Here is a 15,784-nt window from a genome sequence, read left to right on the forward strand (position 1 = left end):
ACTCGAGTCCCGCTTAGGGTCGTATGGAGCGCAGCCCCGCTCTCGTTCTGTTCCCATTCATCCCATTGAGGAATCCATGGAATCCTAAACTGGAATCCTCCCGCTTCGATTTGACTAGCCAATTCACCACTTGCGGCGTTTTTGTGCCGATGTCCGTAATATATTTATTACACTATCCACCTGGCTGATTTTGCGACTGCACTAAATTTCTACCGCTAGGGTACACGGCTCGCGCACTCGGCCACTGATCGTCGCCGTCGCGGCGTCGCGGGAACCACGGAATTCGGAGCGCTCGACATTTGGTACTCGGTAACAGTGTAACTGGTGTATCGGGGAAGACCTTAGACCGCAGAGGGTCCCACGTGACCGAGAAAACTCGGAGCTTCCAGAGGACGCCCTCCTGAGGAACGATGGTGGTGGCAGTGGAGGGTAGAGAGGACTGTGCAGTTGGTGAAGGCACTGGAGGGATGAAGAAAGAGCGAGGAGAATGCCAATGACACGTACCTATACAGTTAAACAGCAAAGGAACGCGGAGCAAATCGAGGGGTGAAACGGGGAGGACAAAAGCGCGCAGGCGGACGACCGCGATCAGGTGACGACGAGTCGTCGGCCGTCGCACACTTTCGGCCTCCTCCCCTCCGCGGGTCTATCTGTCTCTCTGCCTCTCGTCGAGTCGCCCCTTGGGCTGTCGGAGCTCGCCGCGCCGCGCAGCGAGCGCGCATAGAGAAGAGACGAGGGAAACAGTCCAACCGGGAGTGAGTCGCCGGCTGGCACTCGTGGAACGCGTTTGGTTTCGTTTCGTTCCCTTTCCTTCTGTTGCTGATCGTTTCGTTCGTTTCGCCCGTTTCGTCCGTTTCGCTCGTTTCGCCCGTGCGTTTAAAAAGAATCAGGCGGATGACAAGCACGTCCCGCGGAATAAATATATCCCAGTGGTGAGGAATCGTGTGATTTATCGTTGAATCGAACCTTGAGAGAAATCATCGCGAGGAAACCGGGAAAAGTGCTCTCTCTCTCTCTCTCTCTCCGGGTCGATGCATTCTCCTGGCGAGCCTCGTTCGTGTTCCAACGCGTGGATGGTGGTCGGCCGCGGCCGCGGCGGTCCTCTTGAGACCCGCTAAAATTGGATACCTCGACCACGCGATATTCGCAGCTGACCGAGTCCAAAGACCAGCCGAACGATGCGCAGTCGCATAAAACTGCCTGGTACACGATAACCAATAAGGTACACGTTAATTTTATTGAAATTCCTTTACTGTTCCGAGATCGTTTCCCTCGGATTGGAGCGAGCCCCGCGCCCCTTCGCCTCTTTCAAACACCTTCGCGCTCCGCCACTCGAGATTCTTCTCGCCTTCCAACCCACAGCTGCTATTTCCAACATCAAATTTTCCTTTACGTAACAGTTGGTGCGCTTCTTACGCGAGCTATCGGGGGGGGGGGGGGGGTGATGAGCGTGTCAAGCAGGGTGACTGACGCTTCGGCTGCAGTCTCTAAAATGACGGTAGCTGCAATTCGGAGTCTTGGACTAATCATTCGAAAGGAAACACGAAAATTATTACATCTTCGCGAATTAAAAACGTTCAGCTTCCGGGTCTTGTATGTGGCTTATTCTTTGCTGGCGCCAAGCACGGTGATTCAATCGCAAGGCAAATATTCATATCATACTTCCCTTGATCGTGCACATGCGGATTTACGAATCAGGCGACGGCTCGACTTAGTATCGTATGGTACACTTAAACAGGATCTTTGTATTTTGTACCTGAAAAAGTTACATCGAAGCAAAGTTTCGTTGATCAGCTGTTGTGTGTTTAATATTCTGGTTATTCTCTGGGCCCATTTATTACCTCCGTCGTGGATATGTCAAATCTGGGGCCTCAGCCCTCTCGCAGACGCGTTTAAAATTAGACAACGTTCGACCAACACCGATACCAACGGAATGGAAACTCTGTAGCCTTTTCCGCGTAGAAAGAACGTCGACGATAAGTGGTGCGTTCGGTAAGACTGCCGAAGAACCGTAAAGCAACCCAACCGTTAGTAGGTGAAAGAGCACGAGACCGGGGCACACGACCGAACGCCCAGGCTCGGCTAGCGAGCGAGCGAGCGAGCGAGCAAACGCGCTGCGAGTGACTCACTCGAACCTCGCTTGGAGTATCCGCGTGACACAGATACCCGTTACCAACCGTTGCTGTTGCTCCTTTCCTTTGACCATTTTCATGGTTTGCAGACCACAAAATTGTCGGTGCACGTTATATATGTATTCCGCTAGGTTTTCTAACCTAAGGACTATTTCAAAAGGTCTGATCAAAACTTTGGCTAATAGATCTACATGTCTACTAAAACACGAGGAAAATGTTTATACAACTACGCGTATAAGTGCTCCTGGCAGTGACTGACAGTTCAAGGCTTTACTGTAAACTCATTCCGTTGTTCGTTATTACTTGAAAGGAGAATGTGCCTCCAGCAGCCAGGCACCAGTAGCAGAATAAACTCTCCACGATTCTTAACCAACGAGACGAGTGCGATTCACGATTAAGTTGAATGGGACGAAGAAGAACGTTTATTTGTGGGACACGCGAGCGAGGCAAACTGATACGAGGCAGACTATTTTTCACCGGTTCAACTCACCGTATAAGCGTGCCTGCCTGCTTCGCGTGGACTCGTGTCCTTACAGGGGAGACAACATCGTTGAAACGCTCTCACGACACTCCAGGGAAAATCCTTTCCCCGAAGCAAGACTTTGCGCGGCTGGACCGACACACCGCTGTTCTGACCTGAATATTGCAACCGGGTCTCGATCGACGATGCTCTGCTACCCACTTAGCTTTCTCATGGGCACGTACCCCGACGTGCAACCACCTCTGATCGGCACTCAAAACGGCCGACTAGTCGCCAGGAAAACAATTAATTTTCCGTTACACAGGCACGGAAACATCGAGGCGACGAGAATACGAAAAGCAAAACTCGTTGGGCTAATAACCTCGTCTAAAACCGCTCGGCCATAAAGTAACAGCTCTTTCGCCACGAAAAATGCGGCAGCCTAAATGCGCGTTTCGAACTTGTCCTACTTTCCGAAGTAATCTTCCTCCTTTTCCAACGCGCCCACCATTGTCCTAGCTAGTCTCGAAAACACTGCACGAATTCTTCCCGAGGTCGCCTAATCTTGCGAATGAAACGTTTAAGCGTATTTAATTAGATGCACTGAAACTCTGAATCCGCTTAAAATAGGTATTATTCTTTGGTCTGTTGCACGCTGTTCGGTTATTTGGGGCGATTATGAGTCACTTGGCGCCGTCGCGCGTACTTTCCATTCACCGTAGACTCCGCGGGATTCTTTATTCCAGAATTGCAAGTAGGACGTATGTATGTGTAACGCGTCCCTGAAATCGCATTTATCGGGGATCGCGTCCCGCGGAATGATCGCGAGGAAAGCAGAAACTGTACGTGGACGAGGTCGGTTCACCTAAAGCCATCGTACATCGATCCCTGGATTCCAATCCAGCAGGCATATCGGTCGAGCGAGGAAAATGGATGAAAGTAATTCTTTCCTCGGTAGGTAGGTATATTTGTTTCGATGAAACGTGGACGAACGGTTGCTTCTACTCTACCAGCTCGACACGGAACGGAATCAAAGGGAGGTTCGAAAAAGGCCTTTTCTCAGGAAATCGTATGGTCGTTTGGCTTTGTAGGTGAATGTACCGTTTGTCTTCTTCCGTTGTGCCGTACGACGGATTCCCGTTCACCGCTACCAGGAGAAAATCAATACGTGGGCCATTAAAATTTATCGCGGTGGTTAGTCGCGAGGCACGTATCGGCTAGTTATTAATTAGTCGAAAGTGATCGTTCGCGGTGTCGTTCTGACCTTCTTCGGTCAACTACGTGCGTCGATCGTGATTCGTGTTAATTTAAACAGAACTATCTTCTGTTTTTAAAGCTTCTCTATTCACCTAGCATATCGAAAGAAACGCGTCGGAATTATTCGCGATCGTATCGTTCGCACTTTCTTCGTGATTGTATACTTTCTCCGCGACATATTGTTCCAAGTAACAACTAGTTACTTACTCAGCTGCCATCGCTTTTGTCTGGAAAGATGTTCTTTCCTTCAACATTTCCGAGGAACCCATCGAAATTGTATGGCTTAGCGATACGTTTCAGAGTTGAAGGATCGGAGACAGCAGTTTACGCAAGCCAGACCCGATGCGATACAGTTGCTCGTCTAAGAAAGCGTCTATTCCATATCGATTCACGGCGGCAAGTCGTACTTGACCGTGAGAGAGTATTCGGACGAAAGTTTTCAATGGAAACGCACTTTTCCTGGACGTGTTTGGTTGCCCTAATGGCTTGTTCAGGATGGAAGTCACATGGAACGATGATGGTAGTTGCCTTTGCTCGTGCGCGGCTACGTTAACGCGATTCGGTCGACGAATACAGAAAATCGATGAGGAATTAACCGTAACGACGCGACGCGACGAGACAAATCCAACGCGGTTTATTCCAGTCTGGCTTCTATTTCGATGGAGTTGAAGAGAGATCTATCGGCTGTCCCGTTCCCGCGGTGCCGCGGCGCGCGGAACGTCGAAGAAGAAGCTTCTAGTTGGATTTTCTACACACCGCCAACGCGTATCGATCGCCGTTGCATTTGGTCTCGCGTATCCCCGGGGATAAATTTAGGTGGTCCTTTTCGGATTCGCGGCAACTCTGGCTCCTCCCGTATAGATTTCTCAGCGTCCCTCCTCCGAGGTTATTCTACGGTGGTACGTATATTAGTTTTCGCCGTCGTTAAATTCGAAGAAATTTTATCAACTTTGGGGTCTGCTCAAAGTCGACGAAACAACAATCAGCGCCTGGCGATTTTTCTGCGGTTTCGTGGGTAAAATGTTTTGCCGTCGTGGATTCAAAGTCTCCCGGAGAACGTCGACACGGAATTCTTACAGCGATCATTGCCGTTCGCTTACCGTGCACGAAACGTGACACGTATGAAAATATGTAGCGTCGCAGCCTTTTAACCCCCGGTCACGTAGGGAAGCATCGGTTCCGCGCAATTACTTAGCGGCGGTCGCTGGTAGAATTACAGATCTTCCACGATCCCGATCCTCCTTCTTTATCCGCTATCGCGTCGTACTTACGCCCGATGGCCGAGGAAGAGGTGGCGGTTCATTATTTACAGGATCGTTAGACGTAAATAATTTCTAAAAGCGTCCACGCCGATAAGCTTGGTACCATCGACGCCTGTGCCTACGAGCGTAGGTGACTCACGGTTCTTTCGATAGGTGGTGTGCTCCTGTAAGTTGCAGCAACCGATACGCGTCCACGGTATACGTGTATGATCCCTTCACCGCGATAGGCTACCGAATTCCTCCTTTTTTTTTTTTTGTTTCTATCGGAAACTTCTGCGAAAGACCAACGGGGGCGCGTCATCCTAGAAGGGTACAAACTACAAATGCCTGCATACTTATCGGGAAATCAACAGAGAACAACGATTCTTCGACTCGTAATTACTCACGCTCGTCAATATCGGAAGAGCGTCCCCTTCTTTCTCTCGCACCCTTCGGGCTCCGCCTTCGATCGCACCATTTAAATTTAAATTGAACGTAGCTAGACTGTAGGCAAGTTGCTTCTACCCGTAAGAAGGAAGAGTGTTAATTGAACTTCTAACGCGACAAGTCCTATTAGAGAGGTTACACTTTAGCTAGCAAGTATTACGGCTGGAACGATAAATTAATTTAGAAGCGGTGGCAGACTCTGAAATTTTTATCCGATACGCTTTGGCAAATATCTCGCACGAAAAGAAGGCTCTTGATCCACTTATGGTAATGCGGCAGACAGCTCGTAGCGCTACTTGAGCAGAGTGAGGCACGTCGGGTTCTCCCGCACGATACCTACCGTGTTTCTACGTGATTACAAGGATATTTTGGTTGGTCGAGTTTAATTTTTGTCCGCGACAGAGGAGAGGAAATTTTTGATTGCGCGACATTACTTTGATGCGCACAGGTCCAAGAGACTAGCGCAGGGGTAGCGCGTATCGAACGATGGCTTGGGAATCACGAGTGCGTGCCTGCGTAGGTGTGGCTGACGCGTCATTTTTCCGCGGTGTTGCTCAGGCAATATTTGCAGCTTGGTCGCGAGCTGCTGCCTGCGCCTTTTACGCCTCCCACCTGACCGTAGGTATGTCACGTGTGTCGCGCGTTTCCTCGATCAGCAATCGATCGTCCAGTCGGAGAGCAAAAAAACAAAGATCGCTCGCTGTGTAGCACAGTAGATGCATAAATTTTAACTGTTCTTTCTTGTACACCTTGGATGTAACTGCGCGACAGCATTTCCACGGAACAAGCGTTTGCCGAACGTACCTACACCGGCACGTAGGCAAAAGAGAAGGAAACGAGGAAACATAAATAAATTTGGCACCTATCCGTTGTTTGTTTATGAGAAAGTGCGAGCGCTTAGTAGTAACAAGGGAAGATCCCGAACCTGGAAATTCAAAGAATTCTGAAACTTTGGGAATGTGCAGGGAATTTTCTCCTGATTACCACGCAATTTTTGTTTGCTGCCCAAATTCAGTCTAAGGGGGTGTAATTGACTACTGAAAATCTGGTTATTCTCCGAGTTTGTGTTATATAACTCGTGAACTGTAAAATATTTTTTTTACCAAATGATAGATCTAATTAAAAGAAGTAACTTTTATTTTGAAACATTTTTTTTATCTCTTATAGTTTCCGAGTTATAACACAAAATCGGAAAATAACCGGATTTTCAGGGGTGAAACCTGAAAATTCGTAAACTGTAAAATATTTTATTTACCAAATGATAGATATAATTAAGAGAAGTAACTTTTATCTTGAAATATTTTTTTTACCAAATGATAGATCTAATTAAAAGAAGTAACTTTTATCTTGAAACATTTTTTTATCTCCTATAGTTCCCGAGTTATAACACAAAATCGGAAAATAGCCGAATTTTCAGGGATTAATTTCGCCCACCTCGAGTGAATTTGGGCAGCAAACAAAAATTGCGTTGTAATCAGGAGGAAATCCCCTACATATTCACAAAGTTTCAGATTTTTTTTAACTTTCGGGTTCGGGATCTTCCCTTGTAAGTACCTAGTAGCTGGATTTACAGCGAAAAAGCAGCAGAACGTCGCAGTACAGACAGCTGTTTCCCGTATTATCTCGATAGGTATTGTCGACTTTTCTATTCCCTAGCTTGTATCGGGGGTGAACGTGGCACAGTGCAATCAGCGTTTTCACTTTCACACGATTTCTAACTGAAGTTCAACGACGTTACGCGGCATCGTAACCGTAACGTATCCGTAGCCTTATTCCACGCTCGAACACGATCTTTGCGCGATGTGTGTGCCGCTTCTTACTCTCCTCTCGTATCTCTAAGTAGTCCTTTTACTTGATTTGGTGCAACTGATGCATCCACGGCGAATGCATCCCTGCTGACCGATTCAGTCGATTACGAGAGACAGTTTAATTAATATAGGCAGGTAGGATGTTTTCAGTTCGCGATATCAGGTGCTCTCGACAGTGCTCGGCTGTAGTTTTGTGGCGAACTTGGGGCTCGAGAAACGTCGCATAATTCAGTGCCGCGGATCGTTTATCTCCACGCAGCGCAACGCCGTCAATGTTTTTAATCGCGCCAGCTACGCTTAACCGCGACAATATCGCCAATTCCCGCACTGAACTGTACTTCGTACTTACCGCAAATAGAATCTAGAAGTTTGAAAGGGAATCACGAGCCGCGAGTCTCATGCGCCTTGAGATTTTTAAACGCCGCGCCGCGTAAAACAAGAGCTACAACTACGTACGTTATTAACGGAAGGAAATGTTGATTTTGTCGTTGATACGTTCTCACCTCGTGATTTGAACATAGTAGTTTACGTAATCGGTGTCGAAGGGAAGCCGTATCAAGGGGACGCCAGACCAACCCCAGAATGAACATTGGTATGTCATACACCGTACGTATGTAAGTGCATATCTACGATCCGACTAATAGTTTCGAGGATCGTCTCGCTATCTCATAAATCGTTATAAATTTATGGAAGAAGAGAAACGTAACAGTGCTGGTTAATTGGCAAGGAAAAAGGAGGGGGGGGATGGTTGGATGTTCATCGTGATGTAACATTTATGAATTCGTTTGATGGATTAAATGGAATGGGTAAATATATGAAAGGGACTGGTTGCAAGTAACAAGGGCAAGCCCGTATCTTGCGTAAGCGATTACCGTCTAATATGACGCGAATCCGAATGTATCCCGCTATTCGAATACTCCGGTTACGCATTGTACATTCCTCCTGTCTTATGTTACCCTTTATTTGCAGACTGGACGCAAGAGAGACTCGCGAAGTACGGCTTCCAGAATAGTTTAATGCGGCCTTGTAATCCGTAATGTAATCAGCGCGTGACGTCATTGTACCTACTCCCTAGTTCCGCGAGGATCGGATCGCAAAATATACCTTGAGGACGAGCGCACCGGAGACATACGCGAACCGCAAACTCGACCGTTACGAATCGCTTGCAGCGAAACTTGATTCCAGTGTACCGCGATTCCTATCCGACCGTTCTCACCGAGCCTCCAAATTTCCACCGAGAATCGGGCAGAATGACGTTTAGTGTCGCGGGAAAGCTCGCAGCTACCAGTTCGCGCCGAGCGCGGCTATAAGCGCGGGCAGCGAGAAGGCTTCGGCTCCTCGGGAGACGCTTTCGAAACGGTGAGAAGCGAAGAACACGTCGAAACGGCATCCCCTAGCAAACTTGAGAGCACCTCGCATTCCTCCCGCGGTAAGTAGTCCCGCGAACACTTGGAGTTGATCTCGGTTACGGATCGCGACTGGCAGGGGTATACTCGTATACTCGACGGAATCGTTAGTAGGTGTACCGCGCGATTCAAGCTTCCCATCCCAGGGAGAACGTACATATTTAGGTCGTCGCAGACAAAGGCCAGCCCGGATTCAGAACGTAAACAGTAATGTACGTATGTCGGTATATGTAGGTAGGTACTCCGTTTCGGTGGATCCGAGAGAGACGCGCGATTCAACGTGTCCTGCGCGCGAAATCCCTGTCACGAGCCAACTCGACACCACGCACTCACCGCGGCCATTATTTAATAACTTCCAAGGCTAGCTGACCTCTGCTCCGCGCCATTTTCGAGATCAGACCAGACGAGACGCGTTTCTCGACTGGACGAACTTGTCCTACCCTACCTCTGGCGCACCTACGCTTCTTTCCGCGGTTACTCGAGCTCTACTTCGACCCGTGATTCCACCTGTCAACTGTCGCTCCTTTCCATCGAACTTGGAGGGCATTCAAAATTGTTGCAGCCAACTACATAGCTCGATTTAGCTTGACTAGCGGTCCGAGGAACGCGCTAAAAGCACGCGTGAACGACGACGAGAACTGTTAGGAACGACGAAGAAATGGGACTCGTAGCTTTGCAAATATTCCTCGAGATGATGAACGGCGGGGGCCGTGTTATGGTTCGCGTTACTATGATGTTGCCCGTTGTTGACGCGACGGTCGTCCGTGTGGCGGATAGGTTTTAATTAGATCGGGGGAAGGAATCCAACGCGCAAGGATCTGTGTCAGTGTCATGGCACTCATGGCACGAGACCTCGGTTCTGGAGGCTGGTGTGCCGCGACACTCGGTGACCTCGTTTTGCCTGTGTTACAGGGGTGCTGGAGATGGCGGCCACAGAGAGCACGATCCGATTCAGCGGCCATACGTTGGACAAGGCTACGAAGGCCAAGGTGAGCCAAGCTTTTTCCCGCAACTTCCTTATTATTTCCTTACTTGCTCCCTCTTTCTCTCTACCGCTTCCTTCCCGCAGCCCGTTCGTTTCACTCTCCGTCTCTGCCTTTTGCGGGAGAGATCGGTGTCTCCTAATGATATCGATGCCTTCCGGACAATCGACGACTCTATTCTCCCGTGCGCAGGTGACGTTGGAGAATTACTACAGCAATCTGATAGCTCAGCACATCGAGCGAAAGCAGAGGCTCGCGAAATTGGAGGAATCGTTGAAAGACGAAGGGCTGTCGGAGCAACAGAAACAGGAGAAACGGTTGCAGCATGCCCAGAAAGAGACCGAGTTCCTTCGGCTGAAGCGCTCCCGGCTCGGCGTCGAGGACTTCGAGCCCCTGAAAGTTATAGGCAGGGGCGCTTTCGGAGAGGTAAGCTTTTCCAGCCAAGCGCACCGTTAGGGAACAATGTGGGCGATATTTTATTTATTTGAGTTATCGTATCGGACAGGTAAGACTCGTGCAGAAAAAGGACACCGGCCACGTGTACGCGATGAAGATCCTCCGAAAAGCCGACATGCTGGAAAAGGAGCAAGTCGCGCACGTCAGGGCCGAGAGAGACGTACTGGTGGAAGCGGATCATCAATGGGTCGTAAAAATGTACTACAGCTTTCAAGATCCTATCAACCTCTATTTAATTATGGAGTTTCTTCCAGGCGGTAAGCTCCTTTTTATTCGCAACCACAATGACCACACCACCCCCAGAGACCGTACCTACTAATAAAATCGTTGCTCTCTATTCGCTCGTAATTGCAGGTGACATGATGACGCTTTTGATGAAGAAGGACACGCTTTCCGAGGAGTGCACGCAATTTTATATTTCCGAGACGGCGTTAGCGATCGACTCGATTCATAAACTAGGTTTCATTCATAGGTAAATCGATCCAGTCCAACGATGCAAATCTCGTGTCTTATCTATTCAGAGATAAGCTAGCCTTCCCGTCCTTTACGTCTGGCCAATTCTTTTACAGAGATATCAAGCCGGACAACCTGCTGCTGGACGCACGGGGTCATATAAAGCTCTCCGATTTTGGGCTGTGCACGGGTCTGAAGAAATCTCATAGAACCGATTTCTACAGAGATCTCAGTCAAGCGAAACCTTCGGACTTTAGTAAGTTCCTTTCTGCCGTTTTCTTCTTCGGTAGACTTTTCAAAGTATATGTTAAAGTAACCCTTGACCGTCCGCCTTACGGTCCGTTTACGCAGTGACGTCTTGTGGAAGCGGAAGCGGAGGAGCGATGGATAGCAAAAGGAGAGCCGAGAGCTGGAAACGGAACAGAAGGGCGTTGGCTTACAGTACAGTGGGAACACCCGATTACATAGCTCCGGAAGTATTTTTGCAAACCGGTTACGGGCCTGCTTGCGACTGTTGGTCATTGGGTGTCATCATGTACGAAATGCTTATAGGTACGGCACTTCACTCTTCTCACCTGTTGCTCCCTTCCAACCCAGCTAGATTACAGCTTTCTCGTGGGATGTTGTCGACGGTTCCGTGTCTATTCCTTTCAGGATATCCTCCGTTCTGCAGCGAAAACCCACAAGAAACCTATAGGAAAGTTATGAATTGGAGAGAGACTTTAGTATTCCCCCCGGAGGTTCCCATTAGCGAGGAGGCTAAGGACACCATAATCAGATTCTGTTGCGAAGCTGACAGAAGATTAGGTTCGTGTGTACATCTGGGTTGTTTTGAAAGTTGCGCATCACCGGCCGTCAGAAGTGAAATATTTAAGTAATCCGTGTTGCACGAAACTTTAGGTGCGCAAAGAGGTATCGAGGAGCTGAAACTGGCACCTTTCTTCCGCGGCGTCGATTGGGAGCACATCCGGGAGAGGCCAGCCGCGATTCCAGTGGAGGTCCGCTCTATCGACGATACCTCGAATTTCGACGAATTTCCAGACGTGAAACTGGAAATACGTAAGTGTACTTAGTAGCTAACTAAAAGGCAGCACAGAAAAGTGTCTGCTGGAGGGATTGTTGTGTAACACTTCTGGATGATTGCAGCATCCGCGCCGATGCCACAGGACGGTGAGGTAATATACAAGGACTGGGTATTCATTAATTACACGTTCAAGCGATTCGAGGGTTTGACGCAGCGAGGCACGCCGACCAAGAAATAGCAACACCCTATTTCTTGTTCGATTGCAACCGGCAGTCAGCAGTCTGACGCACCTGGAATTCCGGCCTTGGTACATCACCCGCACCCTCCGTTGTCATCGACCGTGTCACGGATGGATGGCTGATCCGTTCCATTTTCTAAATACGATTCAGTCAATCATGTGGTGTGTATATACGTGACGCGCCGGGCACCCGGAGCACGACGCGCCTACGTAGCACGTACACGTTATCGGACGGACGGTAGACAAAGAAACAGTAAAAGAAGTAGATGAGGGGGGAATAAGACTCGCGTGACAAAAACGATCTACGGTTAACCGTACGGTCGCGTCGTGTCGTTGTTTGTAACGAACGAAGAACGAAGAACGAAGAACGAAGAACGAAGTGATGAAGATTCCAGTAACGAGCGAGTGCGAAATTTGATGATGCACGTGTGATAAGAAAGAAATATCTAGTGTACCCCGCGTAATCCTGGGCGGTTTTCAGCTATGAAAAAAGCATTTTCTTTCCGTTCTGCTGTCGATATTGTTTCCATCCGATCTTTGAAACGTAGGCATAATAAGCTCTCTGTAGTGAAAATACCGTACCGATGAACAGGAATGAAGATGGAGCCTCGGTCCCGTGATTCTCGCGATGCATACAATTTTCCCGTTTAATTTCGTTCTGTGGTGCGTTCCTTCGTCCTTCCAACGGAATACATACTAGCTCAGCTCTCCTATTCAGCTCTCTTTTCGACGTTGTATTTATATAGCTAGTGCTGTGATATGAAATTGTTTGAAAGTTTTGTATACACATTGCTGTTTTGTCTGTTAACAAATACTAAACTTTACGAACGTTGTATTCTATTCGATTGTCCCTATGTTTCTCCTGAAAATTTACACATTTGTTGGCTTAAGAAGAAAAAGATGTTTTATAGTATATATTTTTTGAGAGCTTTTGCCCCGATATGTTTGTTATACCGCGCGAAATTACACGAGGGATAATCGGCAACATAATATCCAAGGTCGATCGTGCATTCGGTCCTTTGAAAACGTGTCGGTTTTTACCTTGCGCACGAAAATCTCCAAATTTGTATCCACGCGTAACCACCGCTCTTTAATTGTTCATGTACGCGAAATATGCGAAATACTGTTTTCGCTACGAACCACTATAATTCGGAATCGTCTAATCACGGTACAGGCTTCGTGGCACGAGCTTTTGCGTAAATTTTCCGCTTTATGGTCGTTTGTATCAACAACGTATTATGTATTGTAAAATAAAAGATATCGCAGTTAATTAATCCTTTAAAGAGAAAGATCGAAGAGAAAATGTCGAGGCGCGTGAAAAGTAAGAAGCATAGAAGGAGAATCATACAGGTACCGGGTCTCTTTCTTGGAGAAATTTGGGTAAACGTTTTTCTTTCTACCCAAGGATGTATTATGAAAATCGCGTATAGCGCTAGAAAGCCATCCGAAAGAAGAGCGTGAAAATAGAGAATAATATGCTAGTAGGATTCAGGGCTCGTTTGTTGCCTTATCAAGGTTCCTAACGCGTTACACGCGCGCAGCCCAACCCGCAACTAACAAAGTAAAGAGGAAAGAAGAAAATTTGCAACGCTGGGTAAGACGCGTTTAGATAAAAAAAAAAAAAACGATACTCGAGAAAATGTCGAGTCGATCGAACTTTGCTCGCTTTTCGTACATAACGTTTACATTAATTTAGATTAAAGGACATATGAAGTCGAAATTTATCGCTATCTCCCCGATACCGCTAGGTTTTCAAAAAGTTCTTAGGCTATCTCGTGTTTCGTTCTGCTACTCTTTGGCCGTATAATATAGCTCGTGTATTCAGTTCGGGAGTGTTAGTCGTTCGGACGATTCATTTCAACCCGTGCCCAGCAGCAATTGGATCGAGCAAAATTTCCTACGCACGAACGGGAAGTAGTGCATCGAATAATCTTCTCATTCTGTCGAGCGGTATTATTTTATTTCGAATACAACACTATGAACGATATAGCGTTTACATTCTGTAATTTACTGAGAGCCAGGGCACCATGATAGTAATAGTACTAATCGTAAAGAAGCTAGATAACATATAAGGTGAAACGTACAGAGGTACCTACATATGTATGTATGTATGTATGTATATGCGCGCGTTGAAGACGTATCGCGTTCCGGCTGATAGTACTTGTATAAAAAAAAAGTTCCGCTCCTTCCTCATACGATCCGACGCGTCTCCGTGAACGTTAACGATTACATCGTCTAACGAACCTGCTACGTATTTAACGTGAAATTAATTTCGTACCACTTTCAGCGCACGAGTGTGGAGTATTAAGTTTAACGTTTTCATTCCAACGGCCTCGATCGATCTGTTAAACGTTCGCGGTGCGAAATGGCCATACTCGCGAATGCAAAGTATTTTTATAAGTACAGAAAGTGAATGAAAGAAATAAAACAGTTAAGCGTACGGCAGACCCTTGGTCTATCGTTGATTTCGAGTATCGTATCGTAACTATTGGTAGGATCTCGCAACTGGAAGCCGAACCGCGTAACGTTAGTACTCCATAACTCCCGTGCTCGAAACTCTGATATCTTCTCCGCCATACAAAGTAAACGGATGTGGATACTGTAACTTAACGATACAAAATGCTTAAGGTTTACATAGTACGATTTAAGTCGGTAATTTTTAAATGACAGAAAAAGTTAAACGATAAAACTATTTTCTGCACCGGTAGAAATGAAGGAGGAACGAAGGGAGTAAGAAAGTGTGCGTGTGTGTGTATGCGTGTGTGTGGGAGGGGGGAAGAGAGAGAATGAGGGAGGAGTTGGCGACAGAAAGGGAGAGATGGAGTAGAGGTGGATATAAGTGTGAGAGTGGATACTGAGCGCAACCGAAGAATATACATATACCTACGAGTACCGAGACGGGGGGAAGATCGAGAGAGTGTGAGAGAGAGTCAATAAGATTAGTAATCTTGCCGCTGTCGAGTACAGATGCTCTGACGTCCAATGCTACCGAGTAAAAAAAAATAATGAAGCGATCGTGATTTATTTATTTAAAAAAGAAGATAAATTAAAATAAACTAAAGTAAAAATAAAATGAAACAATAGCCACGAGATGCCTTGGATGCAACAAGTTTTTTGGTGCCCTGGACGTAACAGTGCGTATACAGTGGAGAATACTGTACCGCGACGCCAATAGCGAGGAAAATTGTAATCCCGTGAAAGTTAGAGTTAGCTGGGAACTATCGAAACGCATCGGCTCGAAGCAAGTCCGCTGAACGAAAGTTGACCGAAGGTGACGATGTATGCGTACAATGTGTACAAGCTAATACCAATTTGTGTAAATGTCGTATTCCGAAATGAAACTCCAATAGATTATAGAGTAATCGTCGTTGGTGTGCATTGTAAATATCACGAGGCACCTGAATCGTAGCGCTGGATGAAACCGAGTGTACCGGACAAAAGCCGAGAAACATTTTAATCCACGCGACGCTTTACACGACCTTAAAGAATAATTATTTCTGCTAACAAATCGTATGAAATATTTGAAATAATAACGGGAACTTGATCGATTGTTTGCCTGCTTCTCCACGCATCGTGTCGTTCACCGAACGAATCGAACAAATCTCGGTTTAATTATTTCAAATATTTACGGTAAAAAGTGCTTGAAAAACACCTTTACGTTCGACCGTTTAATTGGCCACCGATTGCACCATCTTCGTCCTTATCATTGTTACCATTCTAGAAGACACCCTTTGCGCTCGAGCAGTCTACGAAACTCGCCACAGGAGAAACACAGAGAAGCAAATAAAATAAAGGCGACAGAAGAAAGGAAAATGTAATGATTTATCTGATTGCACGCAGCATCCTCTGATTTAGGATTTCCGACAAACGATACTAAAT

At 47.0% G+C, this 15,784-nt stretch overlaps 1 protein-coding gene across 9 annotated transcripts in view; it reads left to right on the plus strand.

Annotated features, from left to right (window-relative positions):
• Trc (Serine/threonine-protein kinase tricornered) overlaps window positions 1–14,352 on the plus strand; it is a 55,992-nt gene extending 41,640 nt beyond the window's left edge. For 7 of the 9 annotated variants that reach the window (XM_076808878.1, XM_076808879.1, XM_076808876.1 and 4 more), the window contains 9 exons: window positions 9,664–9,740; window positions 9,927–10,160; window positions 10,240–10,447; window positions 10,545–10,662; window positions 10,760–10,899; window positions 10,995–11,195; window positions 11,298–11,450; window positions 11,544–11,702; window positions 11,790–14,352. In XM_076808878.1, the coding sequence (XP_076664993.1) occupies window positions 9,664–9,740; window positions 9,927–10,160; window positions 10,240–10,447; window positions 10,545–10,662; window positions 10,760–10,899; window positions 10,995–11,195; window positions 11,298–11,450; window positions 11,544–11,702; window positions 11,790–11,905 (1,406 nt within the window). In that variant the 3' untranslated portion in view covers window positions 11,906–14,352. Of the gene's footprint in view, window positions 1–333; window positions 1,223–8,420; window positions 8,775–9,663; window positions 9,741–9,926; window positions 10,161–10,239; window positions 10,448–10,544; window positions 10,663–10,759; window positions 10,900–10,994; window positions 11,196–11,297; window positions 11,451–11,543; window positions 11,703–11,789 lie in introns of those variants that run through there. The other 2 variants (XM_076808881.1, XM_076808883.1) reach the window with 2 other exon arrangements.
• The last annotated feature ends 1,432 nt before the right edge of the window (window positions 14,353–15,784 follow it).

The sequence above is a fragment of the Andrena cerasifolii genome, chromosome 3 (assembly GCF_050908995.1).
Source record: "Andrena cerasifolii isolate SP2316 chromosome 3, iyAndCera1_principal, whole genome shotgun sequence".
Taxonomy (NCBI): Eukaryota; Metazoa; Arthropoda; class Insecta; order Hymenoptera; family Andrenidae; genus Andrena; species Andrena cerasifolii.